The sequence below is a fragment of the Hemicordylus capensis genome, chromosome 3 (genome assembly GCF_027244095.1).
Source record: "Hemicordylus capensis ecotype Gifberg chromosome 3, rHemCap1.1.pri, whole genome shotgun sequence".
Lineage (NCBI taxonomy): Eukaryota > Metazoa > Chordata > Lepidosauria > Squamata > Cordylidae > Hemicordylus > Hemicordylus capensis.
The window spans coordinates 314,216,342-314,230,600 of NC_069659.1; the positions used below are offsets into that span (position 1 = coordinate 314,216,342).

At 43.1% G+C, this 14,259-nt stretch overlaps 1 protein-coding gene across 1 annotated transcript in view; it reads left to right on the top strand.

Moving 5' to 3' along the window:
- PLS1 (plastin 1) overlaps positions 1-14,259 on the top strand; it is a 116,103-nt gene that overhangs the window by 26,672 nt on the left and 75,172 nt on the right. Inside the window, exon 2 of the mRNA XM_053312024.1 lies at positions 11,717-11,825. Coding sequence (XP_053167999.1) covers positions 11,756-11,825 — 70 coding nt within the window. The 5' untranslated portion in view covers positions 11,717-11,755. The remainder of the gene's footprint in view (positions 1-11,716; positions 11,826-14,259) is intronic.

The following is a 14,259-nucleotide window of genomic DNA, read 5'->3' on the forward strand; positions in this document are numbered from 1 at the left end:
GGCGAAGGAAGGCCCCCTCACTCAGCCTTTCCCCCCGCTCAGCCAGCCCCCCTGAGACTTTTCTTGGCTATTCCTCCTCCCTCGTTCACCCCTTGGCTGTTCCTTGCCACCCTGCTCGCCCGTTCCTCCCCCCAGCTTGCCACTTGGCCTTTGCTCCCCCACAATGCTCGCCACTCAGCCATTGCTTCCTTCCCCGCTCGGCCCCCTGTCCCACCTCCCCCTCTGCCTTATGCCACCCCATGGTGGTGGAGAGGATGGGCAACGACGGGGCGCTGGTGGCGGAGATGGTGGTGAAAGGTCCTTCCATGGACTCACCAGGCTGTACATGAAAGCCCCGTCCCCAAATTTTCATTGGTCCTGGCTGCTGTGGGGCTGGGGCTTGCCACATATGACCTTAGTGTATTATATATAGAGAGATGTTACAGGATTACTAGAATACTGGCTGATATGAGGGATCTGCCGGGGCTGCTGTACAACTTCAGTGTAGCATAACAAGGGAGTGCAGAATTACCTAAAACTGCTTCTGGGCAGTTGTGCAGTGCTCCTTCCATCATTTCTGTTGGAAACAATGGACGTTGCAGTGTGGAACTGCCCAGACATTGTTTTTAGTTGTTCTGCAGTGGCCCTGTCACACAACACTGTCAGAACTGCCTTTCAAGTTGTGCAGCAGCCCTAGTGAGTCCCTAACGTTGATGTAGGGCTGCCTGTCATGTCGGGCACTAGTTTCTAATGAATTGCTAGACGGTTTAGGATTTCATAAGAGCCATTGGTGGTTTCCTTTCATTTCTAATTGCCCTTAAATACTAACTAGTAATGATTGCCCTTAAACATTGATAACTAGTATACAATTGAGAATTTAGCCCTTTTAAGAAGTCAATAAAAGAGACACTGTACTCATTTAAAGCATCTGAAACAGGATTGGAAATCCTGCCCTAACCCAGTCACTCAGTCCTGCAGCCTGCCACTCATGGTTCCAGCGGCATTTGTCTGAAGAAGTGAATGCCGTGATGGTGGACAGTTGCGTGATCAGGAGGCAGGGGCGCCCCAGCCCCTTGTCCACAGAAGTGCCCACCATAATGGAAGTGGTGTTCACCTCCTCAGACAAATGCTGCTGTTGGAAACTTGGGCGACGAGCAGCAGGGGTGAGTGACGGGGCCAGGCTGGGACTTCGAGCTCCATTTGAGACACTGTACTAGTGGTGTGCAGAACCAGTTCTAACCTGGTTTAAATAGAACCAGCCCAGCTCAGCCAATTTGGACTTGGACCGGACCTCCTAAATGGGGTGCTGGTCCAAGTTCGAGTCGAACCATCCCCGGTTCTAATGAAACTGGTTCAGAACTGGTTTGGCAGTTCGAAGGAGCATGCTTGTAAAGGGGATCTGGTGAAGATTCCCTTTTACGAGGAAAAGGGGGGGATCCCTGCCTACCTTAAAAAATCTGATAATGGGGCATTGAGAGGGCACCTCGTAGTAAGAGGTGGCGACTAGTCAGAGGCGGTGTGGCTGTGGTTTGGCTCCTGTGAACTCTCCAGACTGGGTCCAGCACTCCAGCATGGCCTGGGTCCAGCCCTGGCCCAATTTGGAGAGTTTGGAGGAGTCGTGTCGCTATCAGCACTGCCGCACCGCCTCCAACTATGAGGTGCCCTCTCACCACCACTATTTGCAGTTTTTTTAAAAGGTAGACAGGGTAAAGGTTCCACCCTTCCACCCTAAAGGGGGATACTCAGCAGATTCCCCTTTACAAGCATCCCCCCTTGAGCCAATTTGAGCTGGTTCAGCCTGGTTCGACCCTTGGACTGAACCAGGGGCCAGTTCGACTTGAACCAATTCGCAGCCCAGTGTTCTGGTTTGAATTTGGTTTGAATTCAAAATGAACCACCGGAATCAGTTCCGTGCACAGGATCTTTTTAAATTAACTTCTTAATCGGGCCTTTGTCTTTCTCACTTTTTGGGTCTCTACTTGAGCTGTTGTGGGATGGAGATAAATGGAAGTAGATTGGTTTTTTAGAGTCTACTTGTTCTTGGTGTGGCAAGCAAGATTGGTCTAGGGACCTGGGGTTAAGGCCTTCTCCCCACTTTAAAGTTTTTCAAGAGAGACACATACTGTCTTTTCTGTTCTGGCAGAAGAATGTGGTGAAGTGATAGGAGACATTTTGCTATCCTGCTGTGCCCTAATAATTTGCCACTTGAGGTAACTGCCACCTCACCTCACCTCACCTCATGGAAGAACCACCATAGAATGCTGAATGGGCTTGGGCTGAGTATTTTACTCTTGTGGAAATGCATGTTGGACTTTAAAAAGGGGGCGAGGAGGGAAGAAAAACTTGTATACCTATTATCAGGAACCCACCCTGATGCCCCTCCCAAGTCCAAGGAGGTGACTCATTTTATATGACTTTTTAATATCAATAAGATATTACTTTCCTTCACTGCCACCGTATGATCATTTACTACCCTGTTCTCAGTAATTAACTCCATGGTCACGTAGCCTCACGATTGCAAGATAGGTGTTTATGTTCCATGCATTTTAAAAAAACAAAGCTTAAAGTATTGAAATAAATAAGAACAAGTTTATTATTTACAAAAGATAATAAATATCTCTGCAAAGCAGGACACATCAACTTCACTACAATGCTGCTAAATAAGTCAGCTGTTGGACTCTCTCAGAGTGTGTTAACCTTCTTTACAAACTTAGCTTTTAGAGATGGTAAATAACTTGGGACAGATGTGTTTTAACCTTGTTTGTGGAACTTGGTGTGTTTGCCCAGACCTTTTCAGTCTGTTTGACCAGGAGTATTTGCCGCTGGGTACCGTTCACTCTCAGGCTTCCCCCTCAGGCTTATTACTCCAGACTCCCAGAGCACTGCACCAGTACTCCACTGGCGGCCATTCACTCTGTACATCCACTGACCAAGAACTCTCACAAACCCTGAACAATTTTCCTTGTTCAGTCACCACACAAAACCGCTTGCTCTCTTAGATCTGTTCTGTTCACCTCCCAACTAAGTCACAACTGTTGCCACCTGTCCTTATTTAAATCCCTCTCTGAACATGCCATGTGTGGTTGCTATGGCAACTTTTGTGCTCTCTCTCTCTCTCTCTCTCCAGTCTCTGAATGTGTGTTTCACCAGACCTATACTGAAGACTTTGATATCCCAGCATTTACTTTTCAGTCCGAACAGTACTTGTGCTGCCCTATTAGGATGTGATGCTATGTTAGCAATCCAGACTTTGTACCTGTTCAGTTGGGTTTCAAAATATATTCAGTATTCCAGCTGTGAAGGAGGTGTCACTAAGCAGGTGATTACTTCTACTAAGTTGTCACATGGAAAAGATGTTCACATGTAAATAACTTCTACAAACACAGAGCTATATTTAAAAATTTTTTTAGAGTTTGCAGCCTTAGTTGGTGCCAACTGAGGTAATTTCTGCCCTTGACTAATGGACTAACACCACTGTGTTGCTTTCTTGTTGTTTGGGGAAGAAATAGTGCAAGCTTCATCTCATAATGGAATGTTCTTACAAGCATGCTTTTTAGTAGACATATGTAGTCCAAAGAACAGGGCACACAATTTGGGTATTATTTGAGTTTCCTTGAGTTCTATTTATATGGATCATGACCTTTTGACAAAAGAAAAAGTGACTGAAGGAGAGCTAATGATAGTTTTGAAAATGGTAACAAAGAATAGATCTTTAAAGCTAGCTAGCTAGCTAGATAGATAGATAGATAAAAAAATGTCAGTCAGTCTTTATTATGGTCTTTGACCAATATCAAAACATCTAAAACAAATGTACAATTTAAACATAACCATCTTGATAACATATCTGTACACTGGATCTAACCATTAGCAAGCAGAGCACGTCAAACTTGCATTGCAAAACAACAGAATTTCACAACTGTGTGTATGAAAGACGGATTCACATCCGTTAACAAATATTTGACATAGAATTCGTCCTATCGTCCTGGCAGGTTATGTAAAACAGGGTCAATTAACCTTCGACTAAGATCTGTATAAAAGACACATTGCAGGAACACATGTGCAACTGTCTCTATCTCCTCAGAGTTACAGAGGCAATATCTCTGCTCAGTTGGAATTCTGCTATGTTTTCCAGCCAGAAGTTCCAAGGAGAGGGCATTCACACATGTTTAGGGAAGGTAAGGAGGTATAGATAATCTGATGGGCAAGTTCTCATCCCACCATTGAGCAGGTGGAATGACCTAGATGTCCTTGACAGGTCATTCTGAAACTCAATATCCTAGATGCTTCCGTAGATAAGTTATTTGGCCCTGACCAATCCCACAGAGAGGATTGCCTCAGGCGAAAGATCGTATGTATGGAGTTTCCTAACACAGTTTCCCCACCAACTCGAGCAGTCCCTATCCAATAATAACAAGGGAAGGAGACCAGAGGGCATTAAGTTGATTCTTGCCCAGTTTATTAGTATTAGATAGCAAGCTCTGGCCTCTATTGTGATAACACCCCTCTGGACTCTATTGAGATAACACCCGCTTCCAGTCTCAGAGTTGCATTAGAAATAAATTTGGGTGTCAGAAATAATGCTCTTAAGAACCTGGCTTGTATCTGCTCCAGGAGGGGATAATTAACATAGGGTCTCAGTTGTGCCCCATATGACATTTCAGCCATTGACTTTGCCTTGAATAAGTTGATGGCAGCTAGAATGAACATCTTTGCCACCTGTGGAGAGAGTTGCTGACGCACTTCTCAGTGCCTGAGCAGCAGCATATCTAATCTGGGTGGTCTTCCTCCCAGAATCCTGAAATACGAGCCCACACCAATACTTGAAACATTTAACTGCTCTATATCATGATTGCCAATCCTCCATTTATATTTTTTCCTCCTATTGGAGAAGGTCAAGATTGTAGTTTTCTGATAATTAATGTCCAGTTGCTCTTCCTTGCAATAGAGGGCTAAGGCCTTAAGAGCTCTTCTCATCCCCACTTGTCAATCAATAAATGAGAGCCACAGTGTGTCCTGTAGAAAACTATGGTATTAAACGTGCAATTTGCAGAGGCAAAGTATCAAATGTGCTGGAACGTTTTCTGGATATTATTCTTGAACAGGGGTAGGAAAAGTTAATGTTTTTACTTTGGACCAGCTCTGCCATGAAGCAACGTAAAAATGGACTGTTTCAAGCAGTGCTTTTGGGGACATTTGTCTTAATGTTCTACTTGCCAATTTGTAAGTGAACTTGCTTCATATTCTTGCATGTGTATATTTATTTATTTATCAATCAAATTTTTATACTGCCAAACTCTATGATTTATACTGCCTTATTCTAAGTGGTGTACAAAAGTTAAACAATATAAAAGTCCCAGATTAAAATCCACAAAACACAATTAAAACAAGTTATTAAAATGAATTATTAAAATTAATTCTAATTAAAAGCCTGCGAGAACAGGTGAGACTTGAGGGTCTTCCTGAAAACAACCAGAAAGAGAACTAAATGGAAATCTATAATTTCCTATTTGTTCTCCTTGGAAAGGGAAGGGAGCTGATGGAAAGGGGTGATATTTTAATAGAAAAGCAACTGGAAGGAAGGGAGGGGACACCATGTTGGTGTTCCACTTCAGACAGCAAAGTGTCTTGGGCAAGCACTGAGAGCAAGTGAAAAAAGATGTCTTTTAACCATTGTTCTGGCACATCTACTTTTGTGGGATTGCTGATGCATGGGGTGCTAGGTATTGAGAAGGATCTCTTTCTGCATGCATATTCATTAAGTGGCTAGTTAGTGTTGCGAATTCTCTCTGGTAAGAGAAACACTTTTTCATTATAGCAGAGTGCACAGAGGCGCAACACAGCGGATTTAGTTAGGCATGCGTGTATGCTGAGAGTAAAGTAACTTGGAGCCAGTTCATAGTTTCAAATCAATATATATGGCATTTATTAAAGAACTCCATTCTAGATAGGAAAGTGAGAAGTTAGGATCTCTAATCTAGCTAGCTAGCTGGATGCAGATGGATTCTGCATCTCTGCACACATGGTGCAGGGAGAGGAGCTTGCATGTTGCAAGATAGAAGGAACAGGAAGAAGAAGTGGCAGGAAGAAAGGAACTCCCTAAGATTAGCAATCTACATTCCAAAGGGATAATGTCAGAGCAGTAGAGAAGGGATGACCAATGTCTTGACCCTCTAGTCCTCTGACTCACTAGTCTGTCCTCCACTGTCATTGAGACAAGAGACAGCGCAAAGTCCTTCACTTCCAACACCCCCTCTCAATGTCTCGTGACTCAGTTCACAAGATTCATTTTCTTTCTCAGCTTTTCAAAGCAGGGTCTTGGTAGTGTCTTAGTTAGTAGATCTGCAAGCATTTCATTTGTTGGGCAGTAGATCAGCTTGATTAGTCCATCCTTTTGCAGATTTCTCACTACATGATACTTCACATCAATATGCTTGGTATGCCTCTTTACATCTTCTTGTTTGGAGAGTTGAATGCAGCTTTGGTTGTCTTCATACACTGGTATGGGCTGTGGTACATCTATACCTAGATCCTTCAGTAGTTGACACAGCCATTATATCTCGTGACAGCCCTGTGCAGCTGATACATATTCTGCTTCAGTGGTTGATGATGCTGTTATGTCTTGCTTGGTGCTTGACCAGCTTATGGCTCCATCTCCATAGAAAATTATGTGGCCGCTGGTGGATTTCCTTTCTGTTAGGTCTCCACCCCAGTCTGCATCTATGTATGCTTCTAGTTTTGGTTCACTGTTAGCTGGTAGCTTGAGCTTGAAGTGTGCAGTACCCTTTAGGTACCTAACAAGTCTCTTAATTGCATTCCAGTCCTTGCTGTTGGTGATGCAGTCTTTCTGCAAAGTAAGCCAACTGCTGTACTGATATCTGGCCTAGTGAGTGTACTAATGTATAGAAGCTTACCCAATACTTCACGATATCTATGGTTGTCAGATAGTGGCTCAGTTTGATCTTCTTGCTTTATGTAGTTCACTTCCATTGGAGTTGGTGTAGGATTCGCATTTTCCAGTCTGAGCAGGTTTATCAAGTCTTTAATTTTCTGTTCTTGGTTGATGAGGAAACTTCCATCTTTCTCTCTTTGTACTTGAATGCCCAAGTAGTGTGCAGTGTTGCCAAGTCGCTTGACTTCCACATCTCTGTTCAGATGATGCATTATTTCCTTGCTGTCATCTGGATTCTCATAGGCAAGAATCAAATCATCAACATATGCCAAAATGTAAGTCCATTTGCCATGTCTGAATTTGATGTACAGGCAGGGATCAGCATCACTTCTTTTAAAGTTTGCTTGAAGCAGCATATCATTTAGTTTTGTGTTCCATGCTCTGGCAGCCTGTTTTAAACCATAAATGCTCTTTTGCAGTTTGCATACAAGGTCCTCTTTGCCTTTCTCTAAGAAACCTGGTGGTTGTTGCATGTAAATGTCCTCTTCTAGTTTGCCATGCAAGAATGCAGTTTTCACATCTAGGTGTTCAACATGCATTCCTTTGCTAGCAGCAATACTTAACAGAGTCCTTACTGTGGTATGTTTAACCACTGGTGCAAATGTTTCATCCAGGGTGGGCCCAGAGACAAAATTTTAAAATGGGCCCCTCGCTGATACACACACACTTCACAATATATAGTCATGTGACTTGCCTCATGTGACTTGCATCTGGGGGGCACCTCGAGGCGTGGGGCCCCCCTGGCAGCCGCTTCCCCTTGCCTAATAGTAGTTATGCCCCTGGTTTCATCATAATCTTCTTCATATTGTTGTGAATATCCTTTCGCTACTAACCTGGCTTTGTAGCACTGAATCTCACCATCAGCATCATGTTTGAGTTTGAGAACCCATTTGCAGCCTATAACTTTCCTTCCTTGAGGTAACTTAGTAAGAGTCCAGGTTTTGTTTTTCTGTAGAGCCTCAAGCTCTTCTATTGCAGCTTGTTTCCACTTCTGGGCTTCTGGTTGTGGTAGCTGGGATATTTCCTCCCACGATGAGGGTTTTGGTGGTTCCGCCGTTCTTGCAAGGTAGGACAGTCTCAGGGCTGAAACACCTCTGTTTGAGCGCGTTGATCGCCTCACCTCACCCTCTGTGGTCCCTTCCATTATCTCAGGTGCATCTGGTGGATCGCTGGGGGTCTCTGTGTCGAGCGTGGTTGGATCTGGATCTGCTGTCTCTTCCTCCTTCTCAATTCCACTGAGATCAGGAGGCATAATCCAGTCGTCAGGGTGTTTGGTCTGGTTGCTTGCTTCGGTATAGGCCCCCTCTGAAGACGTAGCTCTTTCATTCTCATCAAAATACACCGATCTGCTTTTGGTTATCTTGTTGGTGTCAGGATCCAGAATACTGTAGCCTTTGGATTGCGCTGAGTAGCCTACAAAAATCCCTTTTGTGGCCCTAGCCCCTAACTTAGTCCTTCTTTCCTTTGGGATGTATGAATAAGCCGTGCTTCCAAAGACACGCAAATGTGTCATGGACGGCTTATGACCATGCCAAAGTTCATATGGTGTTGTTCCTATAGGCTGTGTGCATTCTGTTTTGTATGTATGTAGCAGTCATGATGCCTTCTCCCCAGAGTTTCTGTGGGAGGTGTGCGTCAGCAAGCATGCATCTTACCATGTCCAGAAGGCTTCTGTTCTTTCTTTCTGAGACTCCATTTTGGGACAGATTGTAAGCTACCGTGGTTTGATGCACGATTCCATATTCTCTCAGGAACTGCTGTGTGGCGCTGGACATATATTCTCCTCCATTGTCTGTGCGCAGGATCTTTGGCTTCCTGCCAAATTTGTTGCTTGCCATGGCCACGCAGTCCTGGAGTTTCTCAAGCATCTGTGACTTCTCCTTTAGTAGAAACACAACTGAATATCATGAGAAATCGTCGATGAATGTGAGAAAATATTTGAAATTACCTATGGTTGCTGGTAGTGGTCCATATATATCGCTGTGGATCAGCTCCAGGGGTCTTCTGGTCTTCCTTTCGCTCTGCTTAGGAAATGGCTTGTTAACTGCTTTGGACTCAAGACAACAAACACAGTTAGTCACAATGTCACATGGTTCAAAATCAATGCGATCAGCTAATCCCTTTTCCTTCATGTTCTGGATTGACTCATAGCTCCTGTGTCCCAGGCATCTATGCCACAGTTGCAAGCAGTTTTCATGCAGGCATGACTTAGCAAGGTTCACTTCATTAGGCTGGTATGCCTCAGGTTTGGACCAGGCTGGTCTTTCTCTCTCTGTCTTTGATACAAGTTGCTCCTGCACGCTGTATAGGCCTTTGCATTCAGAGCCTACAAGGCAAACCTCTCCATTCTGGGTAACAACACTCTGTCCATTTCTAGTATACAGTTCACAGCCTTGTTTCTCTAGCTTAGATATTGAAAGCAAGGAGCTTGAGAAGTCAGGGATATACAAGACATCTCTCACAAAAAACTCATTAATTGATCCATCCAATAACTTGCAATACAAAATTCTTTCGCCTTTCTTCTTTGCTTTAATTGTAGTATTATTGCCCAAATGAACAATCTCTTCAGGAATATCAAACAGTTCAGTATAGAAACTTAAGTGGTTAGAAATATGGACCGTCAAACCAGTGTCCAGAATAAACTTTTCATCGCCTTGCATCAGGCAAACACTGAAATTCTTATTTGAATCTGTATGCTTAAACTCCTTATTTAAATTTCTCTTAGTAAAATCAACTCTTCTTGTCTGATTCTTGGGGCAGTTCAGCACCTTGTGATCAAATTGGTTACACAGAAAACATCTAAAGGCATTAGGCCCAGTTGGCCTCATTCCAGGAGCAGTCTCCCTGCTGGCGGTCATGTGACCTCTCTCTGGACTGAGTTTCCTTGGCAACAAAGCCAGACCTCTTTGTATGCAAATGTGGGGGGGGCATGCAGTTTCCTTTTGCAGCATTCCCTCCTCACCTTGGGTTTCCTCTGGAATGGCCAATTGTTGCTTAAAGAGCAAAGTTATTTGCCAATTCACTTTCATAGCGAGAATTCAAAACTTTTCTTCTGCTTGCTTCAGAAGATATGGTTTCCACTGCTCTCTCAAAGCTTAGAGCGGTGTGGACTTCCAATTGGCCAATTATATTGCTATAGCTAGGCGGCATGCTTAGGAACAGAGCTTCCAGCTTCTGACTCTCTGTAAATCCCTCCTCTGCAGCTTTAAATTGTGCAAAAAAGTCCCATAGCAGTCCAACATGCGTGGCAAAACAGTCCCCATCTTTATACTGGAGATTCTGCATTTTCTTAAGTTAAAGGTGTATGCCCACCCCTTTTTCATATGCAAGGAATCTAGCTTGCTTAGCATTTCCTTTTGAGATCTCAAGATCACATATAGTAGTAAGATAGTTTTAACTCACAGAAGCAGCTATCAAAGCTTGAGCATCTTTGAGCAGCCATGTCTTCTTAGCAGTCTTCTCAGCAGCTGTAGTTCCATCTGTGGGAGGTTCCTCTTCAGTTACTTTCTGCAGCCCTTCAGCACGCAATGCAAGCCTCAGTCGGGTTTTCCATTCCAAGTAATTGTCTGGGTTCAGGATAGTCAGCCTGAGCTTTCCCTCTAGGCAAGTAGCCATCCTCACTAAGCTCCAAGAAGGGCAGCTGCTGTAGATTAGCAATTCAAAGTGTCCACGCTAGATCTCACTGGATTTCCTGGAACAAACTTCAGTTGCAGTACACGCAGCTCAAAATACTGGGCTCCCATAACCTGTTGGGAATTCTCTCTGGTAAGAGAAACACTTTTTCATTATAGCAGAGTGCACAGAGGCACAACACAGTGGATTTATTTAGGCATGTGTGTATGCTGAGAGTAAAGTAACTTGGAGCCAGTTCATAGTTTCAAATCAATATATATGGCATTTATTAAAGAACTCCATTCTAGATAGGAAAGTGAGGAGTTAGGATCTCTAATCTAGCTAGCTAGCTGGATGCAGATGGATTCTGCATCTCTGCACACATGGTACAGGGAGAGGAGCTTGCATGTTGCAAGGTAGAAGGAACAGGAAGGGAAGAGGAAGAGGAAGTGGCAGGAAGGAAGGAACTCCCTAAGATTAGCAATCTACATTCCAAAGGGATAGTGCCAGAGCAGTAGAGAAGGGATGACCAATGTCTTGACCCTCTAGCCCTCTGACTCACTAGTCTGTCCTCCACTGTCATTGAGACAAGAGACAGCGCAAAGTCCTTCACTTCCAACAGTTAGTACATCAGCACAGGGGGTATGGTTATCCAGTGCATTCCCATTTGCTACCCTCTCTGTGTTGAGCTGGACATTTGAACAATGCTATAGGCTTGTCAACCACAAGAGGTTAGACACTATAATCATTCAGGACGAGTCAGCCATAATTTTGCACAGATGTAGATTTATTTATCATATTTATATACTGCCTAATATGTGTATCTCTACAGTTGTATCTGTATTGTGAGAACAATGGGAGGGGTAACATGGGTGTTACTAATATATAATTAGGAACCAGGGCTATTTTTGTTTAATATTAAAAAATATGGTGGATTGGCAATCCCAATGAATCATATATATATATATATATACAATAATGAAATCTTAAATTTTTTTATATTTGTTGTGTTTTAAATTGTGTACACCACCTAGAGATACATATTGTATTACATACGATAATAAATAAGTAAATATATTGATGACAGAGTATTTCCCCTAAATAGTTATATGGTTCAATAACATACCACAACTTTCTAAAGTATATTTTATGACATGCCGTGTTTGTGTTCTCTAGGTAGAAAGAACGGAAACCAACTGGCGTGACAATCAAAAGATGGAAAATAACATAACCACAATTTCTCGTGAGGAGTTGGAAGAACTAAAAGAAGCATTCAGTAAAATAGGTATGTTTTACATAATTCTTACATATCCTTGGAGATGACTTCTTGTGAGGTTGGAGAAATAGGTGTGCCATTTAGGGAGACACTGAGCTCCACTACTACTCCCCCCCCGCAATTAGGCAATTTCATTTGACAAACCTTTTTCATTTTAAAACACATATGATTATTTCTCAGTGATGCTTATATCTCTGGCCAGCTTGCAAATTCAATATACTGAATGACTATTGTTATAAGCAGTTAAACGGAACAATGAAGGGCTGGAATGCGGAGGTGGGGGATGGGGGTCGTCAGCCAATGCAGGCTCTGGCTGAAGGCCCAGGGTCACCAAAGGGCCCGTGGTTGATCCCCGAGTCCCTGTTTAAAACAATATGGTGACCGCCATCACAACTGCCAAGAAGTGCTCCAAGCTGTTGCTGCTATTTCCAAACCTTTGTGGAGGCTTCCTTTAGAGGCAGCAGCTCAAAGTACACTTTGACAGTCATGCTGGCTCCTTTTTGCTTTTAATGCAATGCGGTCACTCCTGCCATTGCATCCTCTCAAGCACAATCCAGTGGGAGCAGAGGCACTGCATTATAGGTTAAAACAAACAAACAAACAACGGGATGGTGTCTGCCAGCACAGCTGTCCTCCTCACCAAAGTTTTTTTTTTTAGCGGGGGGGGGGGCTTTAATTAAAAGACAATCAAGGGTGACAGAGTTGTGTTTGTAACATTGCTATATTTATTACGATCTATCAAAATAATTACAGATGCATTTAAAATATATCACTCTTTTTGAAATTTAGTCTTTCTGTGCATTCTCTTCACCTTCCTTCTGTTTCATTTGAGGCAGTAAATTAACTGTGCAGTGTCCTCTCGGGCACAGCCCAGATTTCAAATTCCTGCAACTTCCCTCTCTTACCTTTATGCTGGGAGAAACCATGATTCAAGTCTGTGCTGAGAGTCACACCAAAGAATGTTACCGAACCCTCTTAATAAAACCTGTGCATTACCAAACTGTCTGGACCTGAATTCAACAAGTAAAGTTCGACAATACCTGCCCCATATACCTTACCCCAGTATCCTTGCCTGTCCCTATAGGAATCTGAAATACTGCCATTTGATGGATGAAGGGGAATTCTTGCTTGAGATTGCACCATGCTTCTCTGTCTATAGACCCATTGAGGGCTGCTTCACACATTATAGCAAATACAGATGCCCAAATTTCTGCTAATGTCAACTGTGTATTTTCTGTAATGTTTGGAAGGTATTTCATGTATCTGGAAACATGTGGTGAATATGTTCCTGTAAGGAATGTGTGATCTTCCAAGGCTATTGTTTGTACAAGGAAGTCCTCAATTGGCCTTTGCCCCTTAAAAATAGGGTCTAATATTCAGGGAAATGTGCATGCTGAAAAACATTTCACACAAGTAAAATGGAAGGGGTGATTTTACCAGTCTCTCCTTCCCTCTGCATTTCGTTGTGCCTCCCAAAAAAATGTCCCTGATGTTTGTGGGATCCTTGGGGACATATTTTCAGAAGGCATAGTGAGAAGCAGAGGGAAGAGGAGAGGACAGCTGGCCTTATGGTAGCAAGCATGACTTGTCCCCTTAGCTAAGCAGGGTCTGCCCTGGTTGCATATGAATGGGAGATGAGAAGTGTGAGCAGTGTAAGATATTCCCCTCAGGGGATGGAGCTGCTCTGGGAAGAGCAGAAGGTTCCAAGTTCCCTCCCTGGCATCTCCAAGATAGGGCTAAGAGAGACTCATGCCTGCAGCCGTGAAGAAGCAGCTGCCAGTCTGTGAAGACAATACTTAGCTAGATAGACCAATGGTCTGACTCAGTATATGGCAGCTTCCTATGTTCCTATGAAGGGTAGATTGATGAAAATTGCTCCTGTCTCACTGCATGTGCAAAGCTTTTTTTGGTGTGTGCAACATTAGTCTGGATGTTAGACAGTGTTAAAGAAAGCTTTTCCAGGGTACTTTCACAAATGATTGGAAAAAAAGATTCATGTAATTAATTATATTAGTTAAGAATGTTGTGGACATCATAATTCTTCAGTGTGAGACACTGACTGTGGTATATTGCAAGAAATGTTTTTTGTACTTACAGTAACCTTTGTACCTTGCCTAAGCATGCATTTCTATCTGGGCTATAAAACTAGAGTTCTGTGGTGTCACTTTCTTTCCTCCTTAGCAGTTTGATGCAGTGTTAAGGAAAATGTAATAATGCAGGTGGAAATAAGTGAGAGTTAGGAAAGCACACAGGAAGAATACTTCAGTGATGCAAACGGAAGACAGACTGGAGAAAAACTAGGCATAACAGGGAGCAGTAGAGACAGTGGAGGAGTTTTTATTGTGTTAAATAAAAGCACTTTGTTTTAGATAACTCTTGGCTGACTCTGTTTTGTTAGCAAACACCTTTTGCAACGAAAATATTCTCAATCCACATGAGATTT